This window comes from Electrophorus electricus, chromosome 11 (assembly GCF_041902795.1).
Source record: "Electrophorus electricus isolate QZ-2024a chromosome 11, ASM4190279v1, whole genome shotgun sequence".
Classification (NCBI taxonomy): Eukaryota; Metazoa; Chordata; class Actinopteri; order Gymnotiformes; family Gymnotidae; genus Electrophorus; species Electrophorus electricus.
In genome coordinates this window covers 26,160,001-26,175,218 of record NC_137507.1, presented here as the reverse complement: position 1 = coordinate 26,175,218, position 15,218 = coordinate 26,160,001, and the positions used below count along the sequence as shown (strand labels likewise).

Genomic DNA, 15,218 nt, shown 5'->3' with positions numbered 1-15,218 from the left:
AGCGTTTATGCACAAACAGCACGTACAAGGGCAGTTCTGGAGTCTTTTCTTGTGGCTCATACTGTTCTGAGAACAGCGAAGGACGGGGAGAGAATTCAGCCCGCGTTCACGTCTAACGTGGGATGCGGTTTAATCAGTCACCCCTCGCTGGGACGAGCTCAGAAATGGAAATCCCTCTTCCAGAGGTGAACAAACACACAGGATCACCAACTTTGGTTTGGTTGGGATGTGTTTTATATAAATAATAATTAAAAACATTTATTGGGGAAAAAAAAAAAAGAAAACTAACGAAAAACAAAGCTAACGGAAAAAAAAAAGACCCAAGACATCCTGCTAGAGCAGGTGTCGGTGCGTTTGTCTTGCACAGATCAACCCCCCCCCCTTCCCCCAAAGCTCTTCACAACATGCATTTTTTTTGTCATATGGGTATATAATTATCATTAGCATTCTCACCAGAGGCAACTCCAATATAGTAACTGATGTCTTGTTCATTATTCTTTTACATACCTCAAATGTGAATCTTGAACTGCAGTTACTATAAAATTAAAGATCCGCTAAAACTAAATGTCAGATCTGTGGGGCAACAACATTCTGGCACAAGGGGGAGGAGCAGAAAACCAGCCCCGCCTCTTCAGGTGATGATCTGTGACAAAAGGGTGGGGTGAGAGAGAGAGAGAGAATGCAGAAGAATAAATGGAGTGATAGGCTCACAGTGCATGAGAGGAAGAGAAAGTAGAGGATAAAAATGGGGGGGTAAAAAAACAAAAACAAAAAAAAAACCTAAACCAAAAAACAGGAGTTCCCTCCTGCTCACAGCATTCCCAACCCAGTCAGTCCTTTCCAGGGGAAAAAATAATATATCCACGCTTCCTGGCATCGTTTCCGTTAGGGTTCATAGTCCATGGCAAAATGTATGTCAGGAGCTGTGGTTCGTGTTCATGTCTGGAAATCCAAAACAGGAGAGAGCAAAAAACAACAAACCTGCAGACCAGAGAGAACGTGTTAATGACCAACCATCCTGAAAATTAGCTTCTGACAAAGTATCACAGAGACGCTTTCACACGTACAGAACGGCATCATTAATAGTTGTGTGGGACACCAAACCTTTGGCATTTCACGTTTAAGTACGCACTGCCGAACAAAACGGATGTGACGTGGTTGTTAATTCTGCATTTGTACTTTGATGATATCAAAGCAGCACTTGGCCATCTCCCCTCTTTTGTATGCTGCTCGGATTAAATGAAACCGTCCAGTTTAAAAGTGCACAAATACAAAAGCAATTTTCTGCCCTATATTTAGCCTATCGGACATGCAGCTAGGCTGTCTCTTTTAGCAGGGCCCCCCCCCCCGTTTCCTCCTTCCTGCATTTAGAACACTGTTCGAGATCAAACCTTTTCTGCCTGCTTCTCGCTCACCACAGCCACCTTTTATCCGTCTGTGAAGCGTCTGAGTCATCGCCGGCTAGCACGCAACACGCTAATGCTCTGCCTCTCTGCAGTGGGTGTGAGCGGAATCAGAAGAGTGCCCACCCCTCTCAGCCTCACGAACACCCTGCCTGTGGGAGAAGCCCTGGGGGCCAGGGGGAGGGTGTGGTACAGACATGGGAGTGAGTCATCGGGACCCGCTGCTGTGGCAGGCGGAGAAGAGGCCCAACTTCCCCAAACACTGTGCTCACGCACGCGCTGACAACCCCCCCCTCAAAATGGCAGAAGTGGACCGCCCCTGGAACTTTCCCCCAACACTAGAATGATTGCTGTGACCCTGTCGTCAGAGCAGCACCAGCAGCCTAGGACCTGTCCTGTGTTAAAGACGCCAGGCTGCTCGGAGGCCTTATGCAGGACATTGTGCTCCCATGCGATAGAGTCACTCATCATCAGTGCAGACTCAACCCCCCCGCCGCCAGCTCCAGGAACCAATCAGAGTACGCCACCAACACTATGTGCTTAATTAGATAAATATCAGCACTGTCCACGCAATTAAAACCTGCAGGGCCATTAGACACTGGACACAGGTTCGCTTCACGACAAGTGCGTGGCTGGACTGTACGTGTCCATTTTACAGCTTACACACAACTATCTATCTGAAATATCTAAAAACCAAAAGGACTGGCTAAGTGAAAACGAATGAACAGGGACAAAGAGTTCTGCTTTCAAGTGAGAGAGCTGCGCAAAATCATGAAGTCGTTTCAAGAGATGAATGTTTTTTGTTGTTGTTTTTTTTTTATCATCAAGTCACCACAAAATCAGAACTCAAGGAGCAGACATGACAAAGCGAGGTCTGATGGGCTCCTCCCCCTGCTGGCTCACCTGTACAGAGCGAGACGCAGGTGCGGGAGGCAGAGGGAGAGGGGATGAGGTCATTGCTGCTTGCAGGTGGAGAGTTTGCGGATCTTGCTAGCTGCAGACACGCCCTTGCGGGAGGGGTTGGAGGAGGAGCTGGACACGCCCTTGCGGGAGGGGTTGGAGGAGGAGCTGGAGCGACGCTCTGCCCTGGACTTCAGAGTGCCCGCCTCCGTCCCGTTCACGCACAGCTGCGGCTTTGGCGCGGCACGGCTCTGCTCCGGACCGCGCTCTTCCTCCTCTTCCTCTTCTAAATCCTCTTCCTCCATGCCCACTTGCCCTGTAGACAGAACATCTTATGGATTTTAGTCAACTACACTTGATTTTAGTCAAGTTTTTAAACGACATCGTGTGCTTGCACGGGTGCCGCTCCCCCCGATGCATACAGGTTCTTCAGCTCGGCCCGTTCTGTTAACAAATGAGCCAACAGCCGCGCTAGTAGTGACCAAAACTTTCCCGAAACATCATGAAGGTGGAGTGAGACGTCTCCCGCATCCACAGCCTCCTTTCCGTTAACGGAGCGGCGACGGGCGCACGCGCAGTCTTCCTGGCATTTTCCCTACAGCCTCGCGGCCTTTGTCTAGGTGCGACGCCCCCTCGTGCGGATGGGCAGCGAACGTTTACCTGGCACTGTGAAGTCCTGAGTGTAGATGATCTCGTCCTCGCCATCAAACAGCTCGTCATCCTCTTCCTCGCCGTAGCCGTGGAGGTCCTCCAGGTAGGGCACCACGGTCATGCTGCGCCAGATGTCACGGGTCTCGGCGCTGGGGGGGATGGGCACAGGCAGCTCAGAGGCAGGATGTTTCTTCCTTACCCAACTGTGCCAAGGCAAAACACGAGAGAAGGGGCTTCAGGCAAGGGACCCACTTTTATTGGTTAGAAGCAAGCTCCCCCAGGACTAGACTGGGAACTTCAGGTGAGGGGCTTCTGCTCAAAGAGTCACAGCTAAGCAGGCGAAATGGAGTGTTCCAGTTTAAACAGTTTACACTCTAGCATTTTGTTGAAGTGCATAATTGGTTACTTTTATTTGGTGCAAATGGAGTTACTCATTTGGGTCCCAGTGACCTCACTCCTATGACTCACTCCCACTCAGTCGCTCCCTCTCCTCCTCCTCCCACTCCCTCTGGTTTCTATGGTTATTATTAACCATAGAGACCATGACTCCTCTGCCTCATCACACCTCAGTTAGTTAGCAGTCCCTTGTGATGCACTCTGCATCTCTCTCTCTCTCACACACACACCTCAATCTTTCTGCCCATTTCCTAGCCATGCCCTTTTAGTCCCACTGTTTTACTCTCTCTCATATCCTCACCAACAGCACTTTCCCACCCCACCCCCTCTTCCAGCCTCACTCCTCTCGGACGGCGCTTGTGCATTCGCTGCGGCGGCAACACGGGCGATGAATGAGAATCGGCCCTTGCATGTTCACAGCTGTGCTCGACTTACTTGTGCTGCCTAATTTGCTGTATTGAGAATCTCTTCACAGGATCGTATTCAAGCATCCCTACGAAACACAAACACAAGGGGACAGAATGAGAGGGGCATTTCCGTAGCTCTTCCGCTGGTAAAATGCGCAGGCAAAGTCAGAAAGTCGTCGAGGTGCAGTAATCAGACGAGTGAGAGAGAGAGAGAGAGATGTAGAAGGTACCCATAGCTGTGGTGTACCTGTTTGTGTGTGTGTGTGAGAGAGAGAGAGAGAGAGAGAGAGAGAGAGAGAGAGAGAGAGAGAGAGAGAGAGAGAGAGAGAGAGAGAGAGAGAGAGACAGACCAAAATGAAGGCAGGGTGTGTTCACAGGTGAGACACCTGCAGCTCAAAGTGTTAACACACAGCTTCAATCAAAATGCCAAAATAGGTAAATGCTAGCTCGCTCCATTTTAAGACGGCCTTTGTGCTCTGTATTCCAAAAGCGTTTTGGAGAGAGGAGTTGGCAGATCTCAGCTTTCCTCTCCTTAGAGGTCAGTCCCATGCGGGACAAGTGCGAGACTGTCTGCGAGTGCTTAGAGCTCCGTGACAACTGAGTGAGTGAGCAAACGCTCATGCTGGAACGTGATATACCAGCGCCCTCTGCTGGACGAACCGGTGAAGTGCAGCATGGCACAATTTTTCCCTAAAGTCTTAGTGCTCAACTCTTTCATTACAACTCAAATTTGTTTCAAAATTAATAAACTTCATTAAAAAAAAAATAATAATAATAAAAAAATCTGTGGCTGACGCAGAACCGGTCCCCAGCGCAAAGATTTCGGGACGTGAACTACTGAGCGGACGCTGTGTGGGATCAGACAGGACGGAGGTTCTGCATACCTCTTAACAGATCAGACAGCAAGGGACCGCACTCCTCCGGAATAGTGTAATCTCCCTTGCCGATGTTTTCGAATAGCTTATAGATGTTATCGCCCTCGAACGGGTACAGGCTTGTAGTTATGTTGTATCTGTGGGGGAGAGAGACAGGCAGGTGAGGGCCACGGAACCGTGCGTACTGCTTCTGCGTCCTTTAGTTTTACATGCTTCCTCAGGACTAAATCCGCCGCAGGAGTTCAGAGCGGCGCACATCTGACCGTTTCGGACGAATCTGCAACATGTCGAGTTGATTTAGTACTCGGCCAAGTTTGATCAGACAGCCTAATTTAAAGAGGACCCCCCCCCCCCATCTGTCCTCCGAGTGGTTTTCTAAAGAGAGAAACCCAGCATTTGAAATTCAGCCCACTGTTGCAATCCGACGTAGTTTTCTGTGCCGTGTCAGGCCCTGCAATAGCGTATGCCCTACACACAGGTCATCTGCAGATTGCGTTGCACGTCTCCCCCGCGCCCACACGCTTCCTACGCCTTCACACTGACCTGGCATCAGTTTCGGGCTCTGACTTCAAAATGAGCCGTGACCGTGGCGGCAACGGCTGTTTTGTGGGCCAGACGCTCAGCACAGTTAGAGCAGCTGAGCGAACCTCAGCAAGCAGCGTGCAAGCAAAGCTGCAGCCATGTCGCCCCTTAGACATTCTGAAATATGTATTTAATTACATTTTGTGCTGGTCTGACATGAAGAACATTAAATGTAATTTAAATCAAGGCACTTTTTGGGTCAATAGTTTTGCACTGTATTGCTTTTCTACCATGCCGCACGGTAATCCCATTCATTAGATGAATGGCGTGAAGCAGCGATAACTGACTGCAGCGATAACCACCGTGGCTACTGGCACTACTCACAGCGTAACCCCCGCGGACCAGATGTCCACTTTAAACCCTGAAAACGTGTCAAGCCCATTGGCGATCTCCGGCGGCTGGAACGCAGGCGAGCCCTGACTCGTCCGGCATGTGTCGTCCTCCGCAAACGGGTGGAGAGCCTAAGGGCAGAGGGGGAACCGAAGGTCAGTAGGTCACAAAGGTACATGGACATCAATAAACTCATGGAAATGCGCCTTCTAGGGAACGAGGGGTGTCTCGATCCGTGACACGATGGGAAAACTGCCCCCGGAGAGAGGAAGTGAATCACACCAGAAACGGACCGAAGACGCATCTGGAGCTCTTTGGGCTGCATAGCCACCAATTAGCAGGAAATTAACACTACGTGGGTCACTCGTGTTTGCTCAAATGCCAGCTGTTAAGCGACTTTGTCCTTAACCATCGTTATTTGGTTCCCTGTTTGAAAGGTCACTGGGCACTGGACATACTTACCACGCACTTGTACGAGTGCAGATGTGTTGCACATTTGTGTTTGGTGTGTGTGGATTTCTCTGCATCACATCAATTGTAATGCTGGTAAACAGGTGGCGACTAATATCTTCTTTAAAGACCCATTCATTTTCTACAAAATTCTGATTCAATCTTTGATTAAATTATTTGGAAAGTTTTAATGTTTCAAGCGTAACCGCCAGGGCAGTGGCTGTGTGCGATGTCGTCGTCTCACCTCTGCTACGCCCAGGTCTGAGATCTTCAGAGCTCCATCTGTGGTCAGCAGCAGATTCCCTGGTTTAATGTCTTTGTGAACGATCCCCTGGCTGTGCAAATATTCAAGGCCATCCAAGAGCTGGCAGAAGTACCTGAAACGCAGCAAGAGCGGTCAGCCTCATCTCCTTCCTCTCCTCACGCATCCCGTGTGCTCTTACTTGTGGTGCGTGTTACAATGGCAGGAATTCCCTAAATGTGCTGGAACGTGCTGCAAATTAAGATGCTAAAAGTGAATTTGAAGTCCACGTCAACTAAAACTTTCTGATATGCATGTATGCATGCACGCGCGCATGTATGTGTGTGTGTGTGTGTGTGTGTGTGTGTGTGTGTGCACGTGTGTGCGAGAGAGAGACAGCGAAGGCAACCTACCCGTGAGCTTGAAACACAGGGAATCTTTTCTCTGGCACACTGTCCAACATTTCCTGCATGCCGCACACACAGTACTCCATTACCATATACGTGCAGCATGGTCAAGGAGGAATCAAACAGCACCAGGGTGTAAGTCATAAACGAGAGAGAAAACAAACACATACAAACAGCAGCAGCAGCAACAACAACAACCACAGTCAAGGTAGTGAAACCTCCCTTCCGTGACAAACTGCAGATATTTTTACAGAATTGCTTTTGCAACGTCTTGAAGCCGTGCATCAGCATCAACACAGCGTAAACAGGCATCTAACTTGTAATGTTTTGAATAAGGAGGTGCGGCCATGTCACACTCGGCTTTACCGAGCACTTGATCACTCGATGCTCAGACAAAGGCTTCTTCGTTAGCCGCCCGTAGGGAAACGGGGAAGAATTACTCTGCTGGGGGTGGTTTAATGCAGGCGGCCTAGGTGTGGGGCGTGTGTGTGTGTGTGTGTGTGTGTGTGTACAGATTGGAACCGCAGCCAAGTTGGGCAACACTGCTCACACCCCACAAAATGCCTTTAGTGGTGAGGAGTCTGAGAATTTCCCAAAAGCCTTCCCCTGAAAAGAGAGCTATGCTCATAGATGCTAGGCATGATAGGAAAGAGTGCTCAGTGACGAAGGTGTTCGTCGCTGTGTACACGTGGTGGACAGCTAGCGTAGGCTCCCCTCACCTGGGCACGCCAGTCCTCGAACTGGGGTAGGACCATTTGACACAAAAGCATGCAGAAACACTGGCTTGCCCTGATCTACGTAGAGACTGATCATACCTTTAACAGGTTTAAACTGAAGGCTGGCGTGATGAATTACAGTAATAACCTGAACGGACCTGTAGGAAATGCCCAGGGTGGGTATTTTTTCTGTGGGTCTGATTATCGCTTCCACAGCGGCTAACCAGAGGCATATGACACATGCACCCTGACCTTAGGTCAGCCGGCAGGGTCTGCCCGTGAGCCACTGTGCCAGCAAACGCACACGGAAATGACTATAAAGAACTGCCAGCTCTCATTACAAATACACTACCCTGGTCCATTTCTTCGTAATAAAACCTATATTTGTAATAAAATAAACACAGAGGTTTCTGGGGTGTTAAGTTATGCCAGCGATTAGTTAAAAAAATCAAATAAATAAATAAATAAATAAATCTCTCACCTGACAAAAATGCCCTACAGACATGCTGTTCTTTACAGTTTGATGCCTTTAGCGACAGTCCAACAATTGGGCAACTCCCCCAGTAATGGCAGAAATGGGTCTGTCATAAGACATCACACTGACATTGTGCTGTCACAGGACAAGTATGGCATAGTTCAAGGAAACTCCTACTTTTCTTTTACATTTTCTCCTACTGAAACATATATAATATATAGCCAGACTCCAGATGAGAACTAAGGACATGTCCTAAATGAGCACCAGAGCGTGTGTGTGTGTATGGCAGAGAACGGTGGTCGCATTCACGTTCGCAGGCGTGACAGACGTAAATGTCTCCATGTTCTGAAGGATATATTTTCTGCTTCTCTTCATTGTACAACACGTCCACCAACTGAATCACATTTTTATGCTGTAGTCTCCTCAGCAGCTGGATTTCCCTAAGAAGGGAGAAACAACATACATACACACACACACACACACACACACATACACACACACACACACAATAAGAACCAACCTACAAGTATGACCCAAAAAAACAACCCCCCCCAAAAAAAACCCCAGAAGCTGTTTCTCCACGCGTTACTTCTATAATAATATACTTATGATTCATATAATTAATTCTTCATTAGATTTAGCTTAATTAGCTCATGAAGCAGTAAGTCAAAGCCCAAAGAATGCAGAAGGACCTGTTGCAATCAAAAACTTTGGTCCAAGAGGACCTTGTGTCCACAGTTAAAGTGAGTGTCAGCAACCAGACTCCCCTTTAACAGTGGAACTCTGAGGGAACAAAATCTTTGTTCAGCTTAAAAATGTTCAACATACTGTTTGGCAGACCTTCAGAAAATGTTCAAAAACCCTGAATTGCTCTAGTAAAGTTATACAAAAATAAACAAAGAGAGAGAGAGACACAAACACTATTTTTAGTTTGTATGTAAAACAACAGCCATACTGGGTCAGTACAATAGCAGTCTCATTATGTCAGTATGTCAGCATACACCATGTTGCACTGTAACACAAAATTCTTAATTTTGTAGCATTCAGTAAAAACACCACATCAATACTAGAACCGCTCAAATGTTTACATGTACACATTCGGTTACCGGTGTTATTAATTCCCCACAGTTGCACAAATCGGTGCGCTGAACCATAGATATGAGTAGATCATGAACATGCAACTTTTGAGATGGGCAGTAAAGCGTTGACTCAAACTGCAAGACTGCAGATATCAGACATCACTGCAGCCAGTGAAGAAAGTGTGGACAGTGAGGCACGCCCAAAACCCAGCACATTTGCAGCTGGTCTTTCTGTACTGCGTAAGGGAAATGACTCATGTCTCCTTCACAGGTCACTATTGCGGTCACCTTGGCATAACATGGGTGAATCACACAACAGTGCAATCAAAAGGAGGTGTGGCTACAGTACCGAATAGGTCTAACTGAACAGTAAAAACTGAACTATGTGCCGCTGACTGGGGTGTTGGTTTATTCATTTATTGGTTTGTTTATTGCAATGTGTAATTTAATTAACTGACTTAATTATTTAATAGTTCCCAAAGCACTTTAATCATTTCCAAGAAAAAGAAGAAACACACGACAATTAAAATAATTAGAATTACTGTTGTGATTGTGTGTAATAATAACAAAGTTCTGATGTGATTGAATAAGATGTTTCACCAGGGGGATTAGGATTATAAACAAAGCACATCTCCATCATTATCATCCATCTTATGATTCAATATTGTATTTAGTTACATTCCAAAAGTGGTCTAAACTAAAGGGAAATTGCATCCTGATGTCAGAGTAGGTTGTGCAACATCAGTCTTGGACATGCAAAAAAAAAAAAAAACACCCAACAACATTCCATCTCCCTTTAGACCAAGTCTGTGTATGTAGACTGGAGGCCAAAGACTAAATAGTGGTAATTTTATTAAAGGCTTCTTTAACAACTGCTATCTATATCGCTTAAATATATAATGACTGATAATGAATATAAACACACACACACATTGATTTCTTTGGTGTGAAAATATGACTGGCATGGGTATCGAATTATTATTTTTTTTAAAAATATAACTCCATCATATGTTGGATATACCGATACTGATGTGAAGTATATTAAATTATGACTAAAACAGAATTCCAGTGAATATCTACATAGCAGCACATTCAGAAGGAAAAGATTGTTTTTAAGTGTGAAGTAAAACCAGATTAATTCCATTTTGTACAATGTAAGGGTGTATTCCTAGAACCAACAATAAGATATATATAATCAGTAAATAATTTAAATACAAGTTAAATAAGACTCTAAAAAAAAAAAAAAGGCTACTTTCCTGGAATTGATGAAAGCTTTATCATATAGCTCAACATCACAGAACCAAAACTGGCAAAAAACTCCACTTCTTTGGCAAGTGGACCTATAGTGACATGTTGCAGATTCTGACAAGTACCCCATGTGAGGTGTACAGCACCTCTCTTTTCCCTCAAGCTAATCTTTTTCTTGTAGTTACTACATAAGTGAACTGCTTGACCTCATTAGGGAGTGATAAAAAAAAAAAAAAGAAAAAGATAATGAATCTTAATTCTGAGGGGGAGGAGAATACAAAAACAAATGTGCTATTAAGGAAAAACACATTTGATTCGTGTATAGATCCCCACTAGTCGGCTACTTCAAGGTTTGATCAGCACATGCTGGTTCTGACACAAACCTACTACCATCATTATCTGTTTACATTTTCAGCCATTCATGTCAAATAGTATTTCTCTTATTCACAACTGCAATTTAAGTTTCAGTAGACATCGGGTAGATTACTTGTGTTGAGACTCTATTTTAATTTTAACACCCTCCACATCTAAAGTTTCCGTGCCAATCCAACCCACGGACAGCCTTCTTCTGGACATGTGATTCTCTCTACCAGAGAGCAGGCAAAAAGCACCAGAGTTTCTGCGTTTCTTTTGCATACATGCCAGTGTTCATCTCCTTTTAACTAACAAACAGGTTGATCTGTGGTACAAGGTGGATGGCTGTTATAAAGGCCAAGTCATTAAAAAGCGGCATGGCAATGGTATGTGACAGAGCAATAGAACAATAATTTGCTTAATATCGTCACATTTAAGTTGTCCCAAAATTTGATACATTTATGGGTCAGCCCAAGGTTAGAGCTTTCTGCCTCACTCTTGCTCCGGCTTCAATAAGTCATATGTACGTAGCCTGCAGAGTAAAAAGTCGACTTTGTTTCAGCGTGCAGGTAATGCAATTTGAGTAGAGCTGCTATTCACTTTGTTATTGCTGTGTTATGGTCCTTTACAATATATTTAAAATGAAAACCCATATCACAATAATGATGAGAATATGATTATCATGCAGCCCTAATTTCTAATCCTTAGTTACTTTCCCCCCCATAAAGTCAGTTATTACTGTGTCAGTTAGATTCAGAAAGTAAGCAAAATTCTCAAATTAACCTTTTTTGTACAAAAGTATGCAAAAATTCAAAACACTAGTAAATGCAGCAAGTCTTCTTAAAATCACTTGTACAGAAATTTAAGAAATAATTTGCCTGTAGTTATTTCTGATGCACATTGCATGTTGTCTAGCTCAGAAAAGAGAACTATAGCACACCTACAACGAGGGCCTTGTGCCGACTTGGCCCGCTCAGTTCCACGCTGCTGCTTCTTATTGTAAAATGCGAGAACCAGGACCTGTTTACAGACACCTGCAGCACGTGGAGAAGTCATGGGGCCTGTGCACTCTGATGCTCAGCACGGCCACGTAAGGTCACCGACAAGTCAATTAGTGCCCCGAGTTTGACTCGGTTCTTTCGGAAAGTAAACTGCAGTGAAAGCTGTGAGACAGGGAGCATTACAAAGGCACAGTCTCACTGCCCAGGGCAGAAGAGACAATAACTCCGCAGCAACGTAACTTGATTAAAATCAGAGCTGGTAAAGCTCCCGCGTGGCCACATATAAACCAACATCTTGTGTGGCGTACAGTCCTAAAATGGGATTAAACGATGCCATGAGGAGCAGAGACATGGAGGACAGGGGGGAAGGAGAGACCGAGAGAAGGAAGAGCATCTCTGTCGTTTTCTGAACAGCTCACACAACAGAGCAAGCGTGTTTGCACAGGCCAAAAATAGCTCCAAATATAAGAGGAAGGTGTTGAGGCACACTCTCACAGAACGGCATTATTGAGCTCTGTCTGTTCCCATCACTGGAAATCTAGCACAAACAGACATGAAGCTGGTTAGCAGACAGTGGCCAATCACTGCTACAGCCCACCTCCGTGAAATCAGCAGACCCATCAGTTCAAACTTAAGACAGGGCTTAATGGTCTTAACACACAACTACCTCAGGAGGCAGGAGTGCTGTATTCTATGTCACAAAACTAAAAATGGCAATTTCAAGTCATAATGAGCAGTGTGAGCCCAGATGAAGGTCTATGGACCTCAGTCCCAGAGGTCAAGCCGTCCCCTCACCCCCACCCTCCCACCCCACACACGAAAACGTACAACTGCTGCATTCCACACACATGACCATGGGAACAGCAGTGTGTTATGCAATTCCAGTTCCTCTCCACTAGTGCATGTGTGTGAGAATCTACCAGCCAGGGCATGCTGCCTCAGAGAAGCAGGAATGCTAATTGCTGCTGTGAATGGGGAGGCCACTATGGCGTTCCAGCCGTAGCCATATAAGGCCAGTGGAAGAGCGGGCGCTCCCCTCCCCGTGTTCTCGCAGCCTCACTGTCTCGCCGCGCCCTCGCAATCTCCCTGGCCCTGAAACAGCAGCTGCACAACATGAGCAGTGTTACAGTATTTGGTTTTGGCCTACGTTGCTGTGGACTTTGACTGGTTTATGGCTTGAATTTGACTAAAACTAGTAAACCCTTGATTTGAATAGGGGTGCACCACATGGGCAACAATATTGCATGGTGATTATAATGCTTGATGTGAGCATGCAGCCTGTTGCAATATCAAGACTGCAAAAAAACCAAAAAACAAACAAAAAAAAAAACCATTGCAATAATTATTAAGAAATGATGCATCGTGTAGCCATACCTACAATGTGGACACACACACTCTTCCAAACAGTTTAAAAGGCACAAATAAACAAGAAAAAGTGAGTTTACAACAGCAGTTGCCAATAACTCAACCACTATTGAGTTATTCTACTGCATCACGTGCATTTTCTGAGGACACTTATGAGAAAGTAAGAGTCACACATTGACAGCCACAACTGTTCTGAAGGCCAGCTTTGGCTAGTTTCACGACAGTCCACAAACGTTCCCTCACCTTGGAGGCATTACGGATAAACAGCAAACGCGGGCACACAACAGACGTTCACACACATGAGCTGGGGAGGATTTCTGAAGCAGGTCCAAACCCACAACGCTATTCAAAGAGGCACCCCCAGGCTGCACGCTGCCGCATTTTAATTAAGCCGCACGGTGTGATTAAAAAAACAAAAAAAAAAAAATTCAACTGCTTCCCTCCAAATAAGGAGGGGATGAAAGTGACGTCACACTCCTTAGGAAATAAAGCTCCTGTGCAGCCCTGTAAAAGGAATTAGAGACTGATGTAAAGAAACAAGGGTAGGAAAATGAAATCGCGATGGCCTACATTAGATGCAGCAGAGTGTGTAAGAGAGAGAGAGAGAGAGAGAGAAAGAAGAGAAGCACTGTCTCTAGAAAAACACAGTTTCCCTGTGAGCTACATGAATTGCTGTTGCAGGTCACTGCACTGCTGTGGGGTACACACTTTTTAGAAGCATCTTCCCAGTTTAGATACCACTAGATATCTACTCACATTACACCAATACTTTGTTTTCCTTAATATTTCAAAAACTTGTGTGGAAAATTCTACATATTCTGCGTTTGGGTTCAAGGACAGCAAAAGAAATACTGATGTGCCGTTATTCCAGCCTTATGATCAGGTTAAAATCTCAAGGGCTGTTACATTTCTCCATGTGCTAAAACTGCTCAGGACTGCATTATGAAATGACAGCTTGAAGATAACTGGCTTCCAGTCTGGCCCGCTGAAATGTCAGGGGGGCACGACAAAACAATACACCAGTTTCCCTTTTAAAAGTTTTACCTCCTGCCGCTCCTCTCTCATGACAGACAGTGCAGCTGGCCACTTTGGATTTTACTGCTGAACTGTGTTTTTCTTTTAAAGATGCATCAAGAAGCATAGCACAGGAAGATGAGATGCAGACAGAGCAAGAGGAAAACGGATGGACAGATTGGCAGAATGAAAGAGGAACTGTGCACTCTTACCCGAGCCACGCCACCCCCCCCCCCTCCCCAATTTCCCACATACTTTTTCACATTGGCTTCTCCATTGGGGATCCTCCTTAGTTTCTTTTTCTTGAGGATCTTCACAGCTCTCCTGCATAGAGTCTCTGAGTCCAGCATCTCCTTCACCTTGCCATAGGAGCCCTCACCCAGCAGGTCCCCCATCAGGTACTTCCCGATCAGCTTGGCGCGTTTGCGTCGTGGCTGGTAGATCACCTCCGTGGAGTCGATGCGGTGGATGAAAATGTCCATGCCCATAAGCTCATTCTCGGTCAGGTAGTCCAGATGCTGAAGCTCCCCGACACTCATCTTCCCTCCAGACCCCTTTGCTCTCTTGCTCGCGCTCCCTCTCCTTCACTTGGCTGCAACACAACCCTGGGGTGGTTGCTGGTGCTACTTGGGGGGTGGTGGGGTGGGGTGGGGTCTGTATCCCGGGGCAACAGGGGCACAGTTTTGACTGGGGAGGGGGGAGGGGGGGGGCACCCACTAGAAAGGTATCAGAGATTAATCATACCTGGGCAAGGTCGGCAGCACTGCTAAGAAAACGGGCTCAGATCAAAGGGGTATGTAAACATGAGTAGCAAAAGTGCCAAAGGGGCAACCAGGAGTCCACAGCAGAGTTCAGACTGGGCAAGGAGCCAGTGATGTTGAGTGCAAATAAGAAGAAAAATAAATAAATAAAATAAAACAAAAAACAAAAACAAGCCCCCCCCCCCAAAAAAAAAAACAAAACAAAAAAAACAAAAACAAAAAAAAAACAAAAAAAAAAACCCAAAAAAATCCTAAACTCAAACAAGAAAAGTTTTCTTAATCACAGAGCACAGGCCTTTTGTAATTAAAAGATTCTGTCCTGATGAAGGCAGGCTCGTACTATCCTACATTTGGTATGACTGGACTCCTATTCATCTCCAACAACACATCCAGTGCAAAGTAAATTAGTCTCCAAGATCACCCAGACTTCACAGTATTCTCCTTCTGGACAAGGTGATATGCTCTAGCGCATCAGACGTAACCAACTGGGACACATCTTCACCAGTCCAGACCAACAGCAGCTCTTCTTTGGTATAGCACACCGCACTTTCAAGATGATTTGC

At 45.8% G+C, this 15,218-nt stretch overlaps 1 protein-coding gene across 5 annotated transcripts in view; it reads right to left on the bottom strand.

Annotated features, from left to right (window-relative positions):
- Nucleotides 1-211: 211 nt before the first annotated feature.
- stk11 (serine/threonine kinase 11) overlaps nucleotides 212-15,218 on the bottom strand; it is a 16,398-nt gene continuing 1,391 nt past the window's right edge. For 3 of the 5 annotated variants that reach the window (XM_035528696.2, XM_035528694.2, XM_035528693.2), the window contains exons 2-11: nucleotides 14,150-15,218; nucleotides 8,190-8,273; nucleotides 6,649-6,738; nucleotides 6,239-6,371; nucleotides 5,539-5,675; nucleotides 4,642-4,769; nucleotides 3,786-3,843; nucleotides 2,964-3,157; nucleotides 2,307-2,619; nucleotides 212-981 (exon numbers count right to left, since the gene is read on the bottom strand). The exon at nucleotides 14,150-15,218 is cut by the window's right edge and continues 55 nt beyond it. In XM_035528696.2, coding sequence (XP_035384589.1) covers nucleotides 2,357-2,619; nucleotides 2,964-3,157; nucleotides 3,786-3,843; nucleotides 4,642-4,769; nucleotides 5,539-5,675; nucleotides 6,239-6,371; nucleotides 6,649-6,738; nucleotides 8,190-8,273; nucleotides 14,150-14,433 — 1,371 coding nt within the window. In that variant the 5' untranslated portion in view covers nucleotides 14,434-15,218 and the 3' untranslated portion in view covers nucleotides 212-981; nucleotides 2,307-2,356. The remainder of the gene's footprint in view (nucleotides 982-2,306; nucleotides 2,620-2,963; nucleotides 3,158-3,785; nucleotides 3,844-4,641; nucleotides 4,770-5,538; nucleotides 5,676-6,238; nucleotides 6,372-6,648; nucleotides 6,739-8,189; nucleotides 8,274-14,149) is intronic. The other 2 variants (XM_081722971.1, XM_081722970.1) reach the window with 2 other exon arrangements.